At 39.2% G+C, this 14,694-nt stretch overlaps 2 protein-coding genes and 1 long non-coding RNA gene across 7 annotated transcripts in view; all 3 read left to right on the top strand.

Moving 5' to 3' along the window:
- LOC127509452 (oocyte zinc finger protein XlCOF6-like) overlaps positions 1–14,694 on the top strand; it is a 67,139-nt gene that overhangs the window by 43,734 nt on the left and 8,711 nt on the right. The window contains exon 1 of one of the 3 annotated variants that reach the window (XM_051888193.1): positions 9,627–9,871. The exons of the other annotated variants lie outside the window; for them this stretch is intronic. Within the exon in view, the coding sequence (XP_051744153.1) occupies positions 9,796–9,871 (76 nt within the window). The 5' untranslated portion in view covers positions 9,627–9,795. Of the gene's footprint in view, positions 1–9,626; positions 9,872–14,694 lie in introns of those variants that run through there. 3 annotated transcript variants of the gene reach the window in all.
- On the top strand, positions 2,580–5,654 carry LOC127509481 (uncharacterized). 3 transcript variants are annotated; one of them, XR_007929238.1, is made up of 3 exons: positions 2,580–2,786; positions 2,841–2,948; positions 3,030–5,654. It is a non-coding gene; the product is annotated as an uncharacterized LOC127509481 (long non-coding RNA). The 3 variants fall into 3 exon arrangements; XR_007929240.1 differs by having other exon boundaries at positions 3,003–5,654; XR_007929239.1 differs by having other exon boundaries at positions 2,841–2,975.
- LOC127509468 (gastrula zinc finger protein XlCGF8.2DB-like) overlaps positions 9,576–14,694 on the top strand; it is a 71,945-nt gene continuing 66,826 nt past the window's right edge. Inside the window, exon 1 of the mRNA XM_051888249.1 lies at positions 9,576–9,784. The gene's annotated coding sequence lies outside the window, so the exon portion shown is untranslated. The remainder of the gene's footprint in view (positions 9,785–14,694) is intronic.

Raw genomic sequence — 14,694 nt, 5'->3', positions numbered from 1 at the left:
AATCAACAGAGCATTCAACATCTCAAGCGCAGCCAGAGTGCCTTCAGAAAGATGCCAGATTATTCTATAATTCTATAAATTATTCGATTAAACCCACTTTATTTTCCTCATTCGTTTGAAATAAAATTATATTACATAATGTGTTTGTTATTTTTATTCGTCATGTAGGATAGGCTGTGATATCATTAAACTGTCTTCCTCCAGTTTCCATTAAAAAGAGGTGCAATACTCCAGATTTACAAAAAACAAAACTTTAATCCAGTTGATATAGGCTAAAACAATCTTGGGATGCTGTTTGAGAAGAGTGTTTATGTGTATGTGTGTTGTTTCCAACATCACTGAATTAAATGACATAGGCTATAAATTATATTTCTTATCAATATACATTGAGTGACATAGTGAAACTGCGATGATTAAAATGGCGTCTTAAAGATACACAATAGGTGCAAACAGAATACTATACAGTGACATCAAAATTAGTTTTAATAAGCAATAAGTTTAGTATCACACTATTGCGGTCGTGAAACTGTGGTGAGTCATGCAGAACGTAACGATAACAGATTCACTTTCAAGCAAAATAACCATATTCAAGCATTTAACAGTTAAGTTAATCACTTAACACACACAATACTGTCCGAAACTCGTACAATCTGGGCCAATATGAACTAATACAGTAAAGTGGAAATTTACCGCACATCATCAGTTATATTTGGTAATATTCTGACACCTGTTGGCACATTTGTGTAATTTACAGCAGAGATTAAGTCGTGATCACGAGAAAACAACTTTTGTTATCTCGAGATCACGAGAAAATAAGTCGTGATCACGACAAAACAAGACAGAAAAAAATAATAATCCACGACTTATTTTCTCGTGATCTCGAGATAACAAAAGTTGTTTTCTCGTGATCACGACTTAAAAGTTCTTTTTACAGTGATTGATTCTGAAACACACTGTACCCGGATTCTACTGTTGCTATAGTAACGAACACAACTTTCACGCGCATCTGATCGACGGATAAATCATGTGCTCTTATATCTTGTGGATATTTCAGCAAAATGTTTACTTCGCTTAATAATAAAGTTTATAATAAATAACTACATATAGGCTAATCAACCACTGTTCAATAAATGTACGCTAAACATTTTATTTGTGTAATTAACATGTTTAATGATCAACAGAGCATTCAACATCTCAAGCGCAGCCAGAGTGCCTTCAGAAAGATGCCAGATTATTCTATAATTCTATAAATTATGCGATTAAGCCCACTTTATTTTCCTCATTCGTTTGAAATAAAATTATTTTACATAATGTGTTTGTTATTTTTATTCGTCATGTAGAATAGGCTGATATCATTAAACTGTCTTCCTCCAGCTTCCATTAAAAAGAGGTGCAATACTCCAAATTTCCAAAAAACAAAACTTTAATCCAGTTGATATAGGCTAAAACAATCTTGGGATGCTGTTTGAGAATAGTGTTTATGTATGTGTGTTGTTTCCAACAAAGAAATGTAGAAAATACAACAGGTCACACACTATCACTGAATTAAATGACATAGGCTATAAATCATATTTCTTATCAATATACATTGAGTGACATAGTGAAACTGCGATGATTAAAATGGCGTCTTAAAGATACACAATAAGGTGCAAACAGAATACTATACAGTGACATCAAAATTAGTTTTAATAAGCAATAAGTTTAGTATCACACTATTGCGGTCGTGAAACTGTGGTGAGTCATGCACTAGTCAGAACGATAACAGATTCACTTTCAAGCAAAATAATCATTCAAGCATTTAACAGTTAAGTTAATTACTTAACGCACACAATACTGCACAAAATAAAGCGATTACGAAGACTCTCTCTGTCCGAAACTCGTACAATCTGGGCCAATATGAACTAATACAGTAAAGTGGATATTTACCGCACATCATCAGTTATATTTGGTAATATACTGCCACCTGTTGGCACATTTGTGTAATTTACAGCAGAGATTAAGTCGTGATCACAAGAAAACAACTTTTGTTATCTCGAGATCACGAGAAAATAAGTCGTGATCACGACAAAACAAGATAGAAAAAAATAATAATCCATGGCCGTTTAGGGCTTCCGTACAGTGCTGAATCTTCACGAAAGTTTATAATTTGCTCGTGTATAAAGCCTTGCAAAAAGCAGCGCGCACACATCTCAAACAGTGTCTGTTAGATCACAGCACTGGAGAATAAAGCGCTATGAATCGCTCTTCACAAACACAGTAAACATAAATTTAAAACTGTTAAAAGAACATGCTCAATAAACTGCTGCGTAGGAGCGCTGTGACTCTGCGTTGCTTCAAGCGCATCATTCTGCACACGGGACGCGCATAAGTAATACTTTCGCACAATGAAAGAATATTAATAGCCTGTCTTGTTCTGTCCTACCTATAATATGTTGTTGCTTCATTAAAAAGCTGCGCTATACATTTAAAGGAAATGTCTTTTAATTTTATAGAATATAGGTGTAATGATGGGTCGAAAGCGTGAGGATCCATTTGCAGCTTCCCCTTCCGGAAGGCGCGTCCTCGCGACGTAAATGGCACAGATAGGGAGGGGGGGTGGGTACATTGGAGACCTGTTGGCAGACGGGAACGGGGTCTCCAATGCAGGTCCAGGAACTTGGGCAGCCACGGCGGGTCAGGTGCCACGGGCGGCCACGGCGGGTCAGGTGCCACGGGCGGCCACGGCGGGTCAGGTGCCACGGGCGGCCACGGCGGGTCAGGTGCCACGGGCGGCCACGGCGGGTCAGGTGCCACGGGCGGCCACGGCGGATCAGGTGCCACGGGCGGCCACGGCGGGTCAGGAGTGTCGGGAGGCCACGGCGGGTCAGGTGGCTTGGGCGCCCACGGCGGGTCAGGTGGCTTGGGCGCCCACGGCGGGTCAGGTGGCTTGGGCGCCCACGGCGGGTCAGGTGGCTTGGGCGCCCACGGCGGGTCAGGTGGCTTGGGCGCCCACGGCAGGTCAGGTGGCTTGGGCAACCACGGCAGGTCAGGTGGCTTGGGCAACCACGGCAGGTCAGGGTCCGTAGCTGGCCACAGCAGTTCACAGGCGGTTGAAGGCCGTGGGCGTGTAAGGTCCCCACCCGCAAGCTCAAGCAATTCGGAGGCCGCTGATGATCGCGGCCGTGCAGGGTCCCCACCCACAGGCTCCCCACCCTCAGGTATATGGCCCCCCCCAAAAAAGTTCTTGGGGAATTCAACGGAGGCCGTGGCGGTTTCGTGGGTAAGGAGCTCGGGTGGCGCCGGCAGGGCGAGGAGCTCGGGTGGCGCCGGCAGGGCGAGGAGCTCGGGTGGCGCCGGCAGGGCGAGGAGCTCGGTGCCGGCCTCCGTGGCTGTATCAGGAAGAGCGGATTGCTCTGGGACGACAGCGGACTGCTCAGGGACGGCAGCGGGCTGCTCTGGGACGGCAGCGGGCTGCTCTGGGACGGCAGCGGGCTGCTCTGGGACGGCCTCCGGGCCTACAGCGGGCTCTGGGAAGGCCTCCGGGCCTTGAGGGCTGGAGGAAGCCTTCTTCCTCCTCCTCCTCCGTTTGAATGGTTGAGGCGGTGGCTCTGTGCCTACCTCCTCGGTGGGCGCTGCAGCGGGCTCATGGGTTGAAGCAGACTCACGGGCTGGAGCTGGTTCTGGAGTGGACTCACTGGCTGGAACGACCCCTGTGTTGCCAGACACTGGCGGGGCGGCCATCTTGCCCGTGGGCACTGGCAAAGCGGCCATCTTGTCCATAGCATCCAGAGAGTTTGAGTGCGTAGCAACCGGCGAGCTTGAGTGCGTAGCAACCGGCGAGCTTGAGTGCGTAGCAACCGGCGAGCTTGAGTGCGTAGCAACCGGCGAGCTTGAGTGCGTAGCAACCGGCGAGCTTGAGTGCGTAGCAACCGGCGAGCTTGAGTGTGAAGCGGCCGGCGGAGGCTTAGGAATGCCGTACTGAAGTCAGCGCTGGATCAGCCACACTGGAACGCAACCCACTCCGCTCCCAAACAGATCCAGAGACGTGATGTAATTCTAGAAGATCAACGGAGACTTGACTTGGCTCTGGAAGATCAGCGGAGACATGATGTGATGATGTTGTGGCCGCCATTTTGTGAATGCTCTCTTTAGAGGCAGCCATTACATGGGGGGACGAGGTGTCGCGTTCCTCCGCGACACCCACAGTAAAAAGTGAACCAACAGTAAGCAGGGCAAAGTCCAGAAATTCCACGAACGACCCTCGGGGACCATTAATAAGTAAGTAGTCCTTCAATGGTTTGTTTAATCCATAGCCAAAGAAGTCAATGAGGGCACAGTCAGGCAGGTCAGAGAAATAGGCGATGTCTAGAAACTTCTGAATGTGGTCCTCGAGTGTACAATTACCTTGCCGAAGGCGGACGAGACGTATTGCTGGGTCCATGCTAAGGCTGGAAGCGCTCGTAGAAGCTGCTGGATCGTTTGATGGCGAAGTCTTCTGTAATGATGGGTCGAAAGCGTGAGGATCCATTTGCAGCTTTATTACGATAAACACCAAAGCAGACAGGGGCAAAGGCAGAGACACAAACAGGGACAGGCAATGGTCGAGGCAGGCGGCAGACAAGCAGAGTAAAGTCACAGGCAATGGTCAGGGCAGGCGGCAAACAAACACAGTCCAAATAACAGGCAAGGATCAGGGCAGGCGGCAAACAAACACAGTCCAATAAACAGTCCAACGGTAACAGAAAAACAATCCACAAGAAAACGCTCAGTAGTGATCACCGGGGCAAATCAAGACTTCGCAATGAGGTGGTGTGTGTGTGAGTCCTTTATAGTCCAGGTAGTGTGCTAAGCTGTATGTGGCAGCTGGTGATTGGTGTGGAGTGTGCATGTGATTGGCAAGGAGGATTATGGGAAATGGAGTCCAGGAACTGACAGGAACAGACAGCGATCGTGACAATAGGCCTATATATAATATACAAATATATGCCTACAATATTTCCTTGTTTATCAGTTTTTTGACATTACACAGAAGCCTAAAATACTTTCTGACTGTTGTCATGTCATAAGCTGTCATTAGATTACTGTGTGAATTTTTTATTTGTTGTTTTATTTTTTATTTGTTTTGATGATGATGATAATTTGATGATAGTTTATAAACCTTTTTCCTGTGTAATAAAAGATTGTAATCGAAACACAGTCCATATAATGGATTTCATTGACTGTTTGAAAAATAGAACCCTAACAATGTAAATGAATAAGACTAGGCAAGCCTAGTTTAGCTGGACTAATTAAAGGAAAATTTATAAGGGAGTGTTTTGAATTGTTTTGAAATACTGTAATTTTGTTTTCCAGGAATGAGTCTTAGTGGAGCTGAGATAGCAAGGAGATATAGGGAATGTCGTGATGCTGACCCAGAGAGAAGAAGAAAGTACCTTGAGAAAGAGAGAGAAAAATGGAGAAAAGACAGAGAGACTGGAAAGAAGAAGGGTATTAATGAGCTAAGTGAGAGAGAGAAAAGGGCAAAAAGAAAGAAATGGAGGGAGGCAAAAAGGGAAGCCAGGGCCAGAGCCAGAGCCAGTGCTTTGCTACAGTCAGAGACACCACCCAACTCTCCTAATATTCCTGAAGCTCCTGAAAATCAGCCTGAGCCAGGCCCCTCCAGGTTAGAACATGGAAGTTTAGATAAAATCTTGCTAAAAATCCTAACAAATATTTTGTGTTTTAGGCAAAGGCGTCAAGGGGAACGGATTCAAAGGAATTTGAAGAGAAAACTAAAAAAAAGACTGAAAAATTGGAGACACTTCTGGCAAATGCGAAAGCTAAAACTGAGAAATATAGAAAGTGTTTCCATAGGGCCAGTAAAGAAAGTTCATCCATATCGCCATGTACAAAAGTCAATGCTATGTTGAATGATCAAAAAGTGAATTCTCCCATCAAAAGAGCTCTTCTTTTCCATACATCCCTGATTGAAGGTATCAGAAGAAAATACAAAAATGCAAAGACAAACAAAGATAAGCAGATGATTGTCACTGGAAATATAGTGAAGAAGTACAAGCTCCAGAAGTATGCCCTGACAGCGTTTGGCTACTCTAAGAAGAGAACAAAGTACCCTGTGGATCTTACCTACTGTGGGAGGAAATGTGTCAGTCGAACTGAAATCAAAAAGAAAGTTACATCCTTTTTTCTTTGAGATGATGTCAGTCGAATGACCACTGGTCGCAAACAAACAGTCACTCGGCTGAAGACAAAGGTGCCGAAGAGGTTACTTAGTGGAGAGCAGGGACGAAAGTACCATTTTTCACAAAAATGTCATTTTAAAAGATAATGTTTTAGACAGCAATATATTTTTGCTGTGGTCAATAACTCACAGGTGTGGTCTATCAATACCAGGTGGTATTTTGTACAAATGTAGAACGGCTTCAGTATAATTTCACTTTGAACATAAATTGCACATTGTTACTTTTGACCCCATCAGGTGGGACGAAAGTAACACACAGGTGGGTCAAAAGTAACAACAATACAAGCTAGATTTTTTTGTGTTAGTCTTGTTTTTATTAAATATACCTGACTATGACCTTGTTAATAAGTAACTGCAAACATATTTTGTCCTTTATCTTTGAAAAAAAATTATTTAAATTACATTTTCATTTTAAATTGAGAATTTCAGTTTCATCAAATGTTTCAAAAGTAACCCGACAGTACAAACTTGAATTGTTTAGAATATTTTTTGGGGGGCAATGTCAATTTATTTTATAAAACATTTTTTCAACAGTTTGAACAATATGAAAATTAAATTAAATTAGCATAATATGAATTTTCAACATAATGTAGCAGTAGTCATGTTTCCAATCCAGCTGTTTTTATGCATAAATTCAAAATATGCATAAAAACATCTAAATAGAAACACTGCAAATACATAGGTGGGTGTGGAAAAGCTAAGGTATGGCTACAAACTAAATGTGACTGGTAAATGTAAACAGATTGAGTGAATAAATGGTGACATACAGAAATCAGCAACAGATATGTCCAGAAACGTCCTCTCATAAACATCTGGCTGAATCAGACCTCTGTCTGTCTTTCTGACCCTCACTCTTGGCATATTCTGCTAGTACAATACAACATGAACATGTTTAATAAATGCTGCAACGCAGAGAAAGCCACCACATTAGCAGTGGGACAAAATAAACTCTTGTTGCCACTGCAGCGGGACGAAAGTAACAAGTGTTACTTTCGTCCCGACAGGAACATCTGACATTTAAACCCGATTTACTTTCATACTGAAAAATACTGACAAGTCAAACTTCAGGATGTGTTACAGTACTAAATAACCTGTAGACTGATCATTTTTGTGACACATGAAACGAGAAACACAACTTGTAATTAGAAAAAAAATTACCGCTTCAGCAATTTATTTACCGTACTCGAAAACTGTTTTCCGGACCAAACTGCGGGAAACGATGACGAAATCACATGATATTTGGCAGCTCCGTCAAGGGTTGTGTGCTGAACATGCTGTCAGAACTTGAAATGCAAATAGTCAGAGCTCTGAAAAAATCGCTTTGTTACTTTCGGCCCGCGTTACTTCCGTCCCGCTGAACGTTCAAATCACACCGGTGTGAACGTATGCTCCATTTAACATTTTTGTATTCATGTAATGGTAATTTGTGTAATTTTTATCAACTTCAACAGTTTTAAGTAATACATGAGAGTATTTTATTTTCTCTTCTGAGAAACCCAGAGATGTGAAAAGGGTCTATTCATAATGTAAAGACGTGGCCACTGGCACCATTGTGCATGATGGACAATCTGAGAGCTGAATATGAAGGAAAATGCGTATGTAAAGTTTACAAGATTCAAGTGCAATGTTGGTGATATAAAAGGTGTTGGTGAATAAAACCACATTAGTTCTGGCAGAAATGTAAATACTTCATGAAACTATCTGAACTTCTGTGTTGATATTTCACTGTAATTTTTTTTTCAGAGCATTTGTTTAAATTTTTCAGAGCATCAGGATCAAATCACTGCATATCTGCATATTATGTCAACTGTCAACTGTACTGAACAACTAACAATACAAACAGTAACAAGATGATTGATGAAGGTTTGTTCAGATGTTAAATGAGTAACGAGAAAGTATTTATTGTGTGTCCTTACCACAGAGTAATTGTGAATTTTAAAATACATTAATATATATATATATATATATATATATATATATATATATATATATATTGTTGAATATATGTATACTAGGTGCTAAAAGTCAAAACTAATGTATCAGACCTTGATAGCTGCCAGTTATCAATATTAGCAAAAATGTCATTTCTGCAACATTTCTTTACTGCAGCATCTTTAGGCTGATCATATTACACTGATCAGGCACAACATTAAAACCACTGACAGATGGAGTATCATTAAATATATCATTAAAATGGCCCCTGTCAAGAGGTGGGATATATTATGCAGCAAGTTCTTCAGTCAGTTCTTGAATTTCATGTGTTGGAAGCAGAAAAAATTACCAAGTGAAAAGATCTGAGTGACTTTGACAAGGGCCAAATTGTGATGGCTAGACAACTGGTTCAGAGCATCTCCAAAACTCAAAGTCTTGTGGGTTGTTTACGTTATGCAGTGGTTAGTGCCTACCAAAAGTGGTGCAAGAAAGGACAACCGCTGATCCGGCATCAGAGTCATGGGCGCAAGGCTCATTCATGTACATCGGAAGAGAAAGCTAACCTGTCTGATCAGATCACATAGAAGAGCTGTAGCTCAAAATATTGTTGAAAAACTTAATACTGCCCATGATGTGACACATACCACCTACCCAAAGATTATTAGGAATTGTTTGCTGTTTTGCCAATATCTATAATGCTGATTTGTAACAGCTGCAAACAATGGTGGTTTGATGCTGGTAAAATGAGAATCTACATCAAATCTACATTTGCACATACAGTTCCATATGCAAATATATTAATGTAAACAAACTGTAATGTAAACAGTGTCTAAATTTCTAGTTTATTTGTGTGTAGTCCAATAAAAATAAATGTTGAGAGAATTATTTTTATTAAAGTCTTCAAGCTCATCAGTTATGGGTGAAAAAAAAAAAAAAAAACGTTCTGCTTGACAAGAGTGTCCAGTTCTCCATAGCTATTCTGGTCTATTTCATAAGAGACCGTTTAGGACTATTTCTATTATTTTGCTAGTTGCTGCTCATTTAGAAGATTGTCTTCTAGAAGTACGTCTGACCCATTTTAAGACATTTAAGAAGAAAACGTTGACATTTTTTCACATTGATATTTCTGTCTTTGTTTCTCACTGATATTTTACCCTGAAAAGCTGCTCTGCTGTCTGACCTGGCACATGTTCAAAAGGTTCAACATTGACGTGGTGAGAGAGGACACAGAGGATTTACTTTAAATATTATTTTGTATTTTATGTAATTATGTGACTGATCTTTAACAAGCATACTATGTGCTATGCACACATAGTATTTAACAATAGCCTACATCTTCCTCTGGCTGAAGATAATATCCTCAAAATTATTTCCCTTCCTCTCGACGCTTCACACTCCAGTCCAGTGGGTGGCGGTAAGGTACATACGTTTGTTTGCCAACCACCATTAAACCTCAGAGGAAGAAGATTAGCATGATCTCTGGTATTGTGTTGTTGTTAACAAACTGTTAAAATATACTTTTAGTATATAGAAAGATACAATCAGGTCAATAAAAACATTCCCATGCACATAGACGTGACTAAGTTTTGAAGCAAGCAGGAATATCTGGAGGAGTATCAACTGAACTGAGATCTGCTGCTGTGAAGATGGTGTTTGTTAAAGAGGAGAGTGAGGACATGAGTGAACCAGAACCCTGGAGAATAAAACATGAGGAACAAGGAGGTTGGTGTCTATTCTTCATTCATCTTTAACTGTTGTGCTACATTAAGCTAACAAAGATTTAGACATTGAGTGTACGCGGATCCTTAAAAAGTCTTAAATTCCTTAATGTAAAAAAAAAAAAAAAAAAGTTTATTTTCGTTCTTTACTTTTTGGAAAAGCAAAACTATGTTGAACTCGGAGCGTGTGCGATTCTTCATGCACACACAATTTACAGCTCAAACATTTGTGTGGGCAGTTTTCCGTTTAAATAATGCCCCAAAATCTATGTATTAAGTAATAAATAAATTACTGTTGTTAAATTACTATTTGTAGCCTACCCCCAAACTAAAATGTATGATTATATATTTTTATTCTTCAAAAATAGATAGGCTATTACCCTGGCTCTAAATTACAAAATGTAATAATATTGTTGAGGCAGCAATGATACATTTTACATCTTTTTTTCTCTTCTGACTGCCAAAATTCATCTCTGTATTTTTTCCTCTCTTGAAATGTCTTTTTTTTTTTCACTGTCGGAGCAAATAGTAATGCAAAAATGTATATTTGGTATAATCTCCCATATGTCTAGACATTTACCCTGCTATAGTTTACTTCAACTCAGAAATGTAAAAAAGGTCCATTGTTTAAATGCTTCCTTTTCCTGTTATCACTGTAAAGCTGCTTTGAAACACTATATAAGCACCATGTAAATAAAGGTGATCTGTTGAGCGGGTGATTTAGTGTGTTTGCATAGAAGCTGGTGTAATCATGTTGTAATTTGATGTATATGCATGAACACAATACATTTATAGCTCATGTAATTGCAGGGCTCTACGCTAACATTTTTCTTAGAAAAAAAATTTAGGAGCACAGTCAAATTTAGGAGCACTTTCTGATCAATATTAACTTTAACATTACAGGGCTATATTTTCCCCTTAATTAATTGCCAGAGGCATTTTTACCATTATAAGACCAGAAAATTTGTTTTTACATGTTAAACAATAAATTCAGTTTGAACAATAAGATCATCAAAAATGAATCTTTGCACTGCAGAAGTGGCACAGAAGCTCCATCTGAAGCTGTATTATTTAGACACATATACTGCTTAATGCAACTCATTGGTAAATTATGTTGTACGAATGTTTTTAAATACAATGTTTTGAATTTAGAAATATGTAAAAAAAAAACTTAAAAGTTTGATATTTGAAGTAAAAACTATGTAAAGTGTAAAAATGAAAATAAATGTAAACTCATTAATGAAATGAAAATAAAAACGCCAGTAGGTGGCGGTAAATCTTAATGTGCGAGTCATTCATTCAGACGTTGAAAATGCAGGAGTTCGATTGCACCTCACTCTTCTGGATGACAAGACGATGGATGAAGATTTGGTTGAAAAGCGAAATGTAAAAGCACATATTTAAGCGAGTTTGTCATTGCACTGTTTTGTTGTTGTGTTTTTCATTAATAATAATAATGAACCCACCAATCATTAAAGCGATTGCTGGCTCCGAATCGCCGCTACTTCAAAAGTGAAAGTAATATGCGCAGTTTTGCACATTAGCATTCACTCGCACTGGTGCGCCTAAATATTTTTTCAAACTCGCACACAGTTATTTTCAGTTGCAAATGTGAGTGAAATGGTCGCAGTGTAGAGCCCTGAATCGTGTAGTGTAGTGTGATTGAAGTTTTTTTTTTTTTTTGGGAAAGGTCTTGAAAGTGGTATTAAACTTGAAGTGCTGATAACTGCAGATTCCCTGTAGACAGCTCATCAGATTCAGTGGTGGTCGTTATAAAATCATAAGAGCTGTGAAATAATGTGGATTAGACAAGTAAATAAATAGGATGCACCGATACCACTTTTTCCAGTACTAGGCCGATACCAATACTTTCATTTTTGGTACTCTCCGATACTAATACCTGTTCTTTGCATTTGTAATTTTTGAAATATGTTAGGTAGAGAAAACAAAAGAATAATAATGAATCAAATTTGTTGATTTAAAGGGTTAGTTCACCCAAAAATTAAAATTGTCATTTATTACTCACCCTCATGTCGTTCCACACCCGTAAGACCTTCGTTCATCTTCAGAACACAAATTAAGATATTTTTGATAAAATTCGATGGCTCAGTGAGGCCTGCATTGAGAGCAAGTTAACTTAGTCTTTCCAATGCCCAGAAAGCTACTAAAAATATATTTAAAACAGTTCATGTGATTACAATGGTTCAACCTTAATGTTATGAAGCAAAGAGAATACTTTTTGTGCGACAAAAAAAAAAAGAAAGAAAAAGACTTTATTCAACAATATCTCACACTTGTCACTGAAGCTTTACAAATCTTTTGTTTCGAACCAGTGGTTCAGAGCGTGTATCAAACTAACTCAAACTGCCAAAGTCACGTGATTTCAGTAAACAAGGCTTCATTGTGTCATAGGTGTTTTGTGTTCAATGGTTCACATGACTTTGGCCGTGCTCCGAACTGCTGATTTGAAACAAAAGTTTGTAAAGCTTTGAAGCTTCATGAAGCAGTGTTTAGTTCAGTGACGAGTGCTAGATATTGTTGAATAAAGTCATTATTTTGATTTTCTTGGCACACAAAAAGTATTCTCGTCGCTTCATAACATTAAGGTTGAACCACTGTAGTCACATGAACTGTTTTAAATATATTTTTAGTACCTTTCTGGGCATTTGAAAGTGTCGGTGTGTCGGTGTCTCATAATTATTAATGAGACTGAGTTTTCTTTTCCCAGGAGAATACACCGTCTCTTAATTATTCAGGACAACACGTGGCACTTTTAAATGACAGACATGTCAAACTGTAAGATCGCGCAGTGGATGAGAGAGACGTTCATGGTTCATGGTCCCATGAACGTGGTGTAAAAGTTCGGGTGTGTTGCATGGCTTTCCCCGCGATGCTTCCAGGGCTAGACTGGCAGCGTGCGGTTCGTTGGACATCAGCTACCGACACATTGAAACTGTGTGGCAAGCATTTTTACAAGAACTGGAGACAGGTGGACTTCTGCCTTATTCATCCTCTGACAGGCACTTCAAACAGTGAGATTGCATACAATTAGCTAGAGATGCATTAATGTATCAAAAACGAGTGCTTGTGTTTGCTTTGTAAGAGTTTCTGCGTCGCACAAGTTCTCTTCAATATCTGTGTCTTCAACACAAACATGATTCATCAACACTGTGTGTAAACAGTCTTTATGGCTCTTTAACCGATCAAATGGCTTATAAAAATGCCGCAAAATAGTTCTCAAAAGTTATCAAAGATGCAACAGAGTGTTTGTATTCAATGCAGAGAACAAAATGCGAATGGCTGCGTGTATTAAATTATAGCAAATACCATGTATATTGTGCTGGATATATTTGCAGCGTGCATTTACGGGAAGATTTTTTTGTTTTATGCTTTTAATGAGAGCGAAATAAAACTGTCTGAATCAGAAGCCGTTGCTGTGTTGTCAGGCTCCCCTCCCTCATCCCCCTCTATTGCGCAGCTTAATCACGCCCATTTCTGTATCATTTTTCAAAACTGTGGTGAGAATTGACTGCTGCTGAAATGGGGTTTCATGACCCTTTAATTTGTGTTCCGAAGATGAACAAAGGTCTTCGGGTGTGGAACGACATGAGGGTGAGTAATTAATGACAGAATTTTCATTTTTGGGTGAAATAACCCTTTAATTTTTTATTATATATAAATTTTTTTTCCCAAATTTGATTTCATCAAAAATATCTTAATTTGTGTTCCGAAGATGAACGAATGTCTTACGGGTGTGGAACGACATGAGGATGAGTAATTAATGACAGAAATGTAATTTTTGGGTGAACTAACCCCTTAACATTAGTAATATGTGCCTCGTTTTACCTGCTTTGCTATTGACATATCCGACTGAACTACAAACTTTCCAGCCTTGTCTGTGAAAAAGGGATGTGTGCTTGAAATGCTTGTGTGACTGTGCCGCTGCACGTTCAATTCATTCCGTGTTTCGTTTATCAGCTTGTGCACAGCAGCTATATAGGCGTAAATATTTAATTTGTTTAACATTCTATTGTTAATATAAAGACATCCTTCTATTATATATCCATTCTGCTCACTGTTTGCTCTGTTGTCAGTTTTTCTTTGTCACAAGCACTGTACTGTACACGTTGCATCAGTTATCAGTTGTTGGTATCTGAGTGTTTTGATGAGTATGATTACAATTTTGATGAGTATGATGAGTACAAAAGCACAGTGTCTGTGCATCCCTATAAATAAAAAGAAAATAAATTACTTCAAAATACATCTAAAGGTATGTTTATATGACGATGTGTTTCCTTTTTCTTTAGTTTTTCCAACATTATCAAAACAATCCTTGTTCACACAGATTCAAGAAAACAAGTAAAAGTGCTGTATTATTCATGCCAGGCCAGTAGTTGGCGATGTCACTTTGTAAAGAAACACCATGTACTTATAGATTGAACACATAATACGCATGCGCATGATGTCTCCATTTTTACAAATTTGTATTTTTGTAGTTTACACAGAGCTAATAATTGTACTGTTTTCAAAAGTTGCCCCCTCAATAATCATAACCTCTACCAGGGTTCAGCAAGGTTCGAAATTGCGACCATATGATCCTGAAATTCAATGTGTGCAACCTCAAAATTGAGAGCATTTGTGCAAGTGCAAATAATTGTCGTGTGCTCCTAATTTTTTTAAATAGTGCTCCTAACTTTTTGAATTTGGAAGTACCAGTGCTACTAAGTAAAAAAAAAAAAGTTAATTTCGAGCCCTGTTCAGTTTAAGGTGTGTTTACACAACACTGTTTTTGACTAAAAACTTTTTGTGTTTTGGCCGATCATTTAC

The sequence above is a fragment of the Ctenopharyngodon idella genome, chromosome 3 (genome assembly GCF_019924925.1).
Source record: "Ctenopharyngodon idella isolate HZGC_01 chromosome 3, HZGC01, whole genome shotgun sequence".
Classification (NCBI taxonomy): Eukaryota; Metazoa; Chordata; class Actinopteri; order Cypriniformes; family Xenocyprididae; genus Ctenopharyngodon; species Ctenopharyngodon idella.
This window is presented reverse-complemented; position numbering and strand designations above follow the sequence as displayed.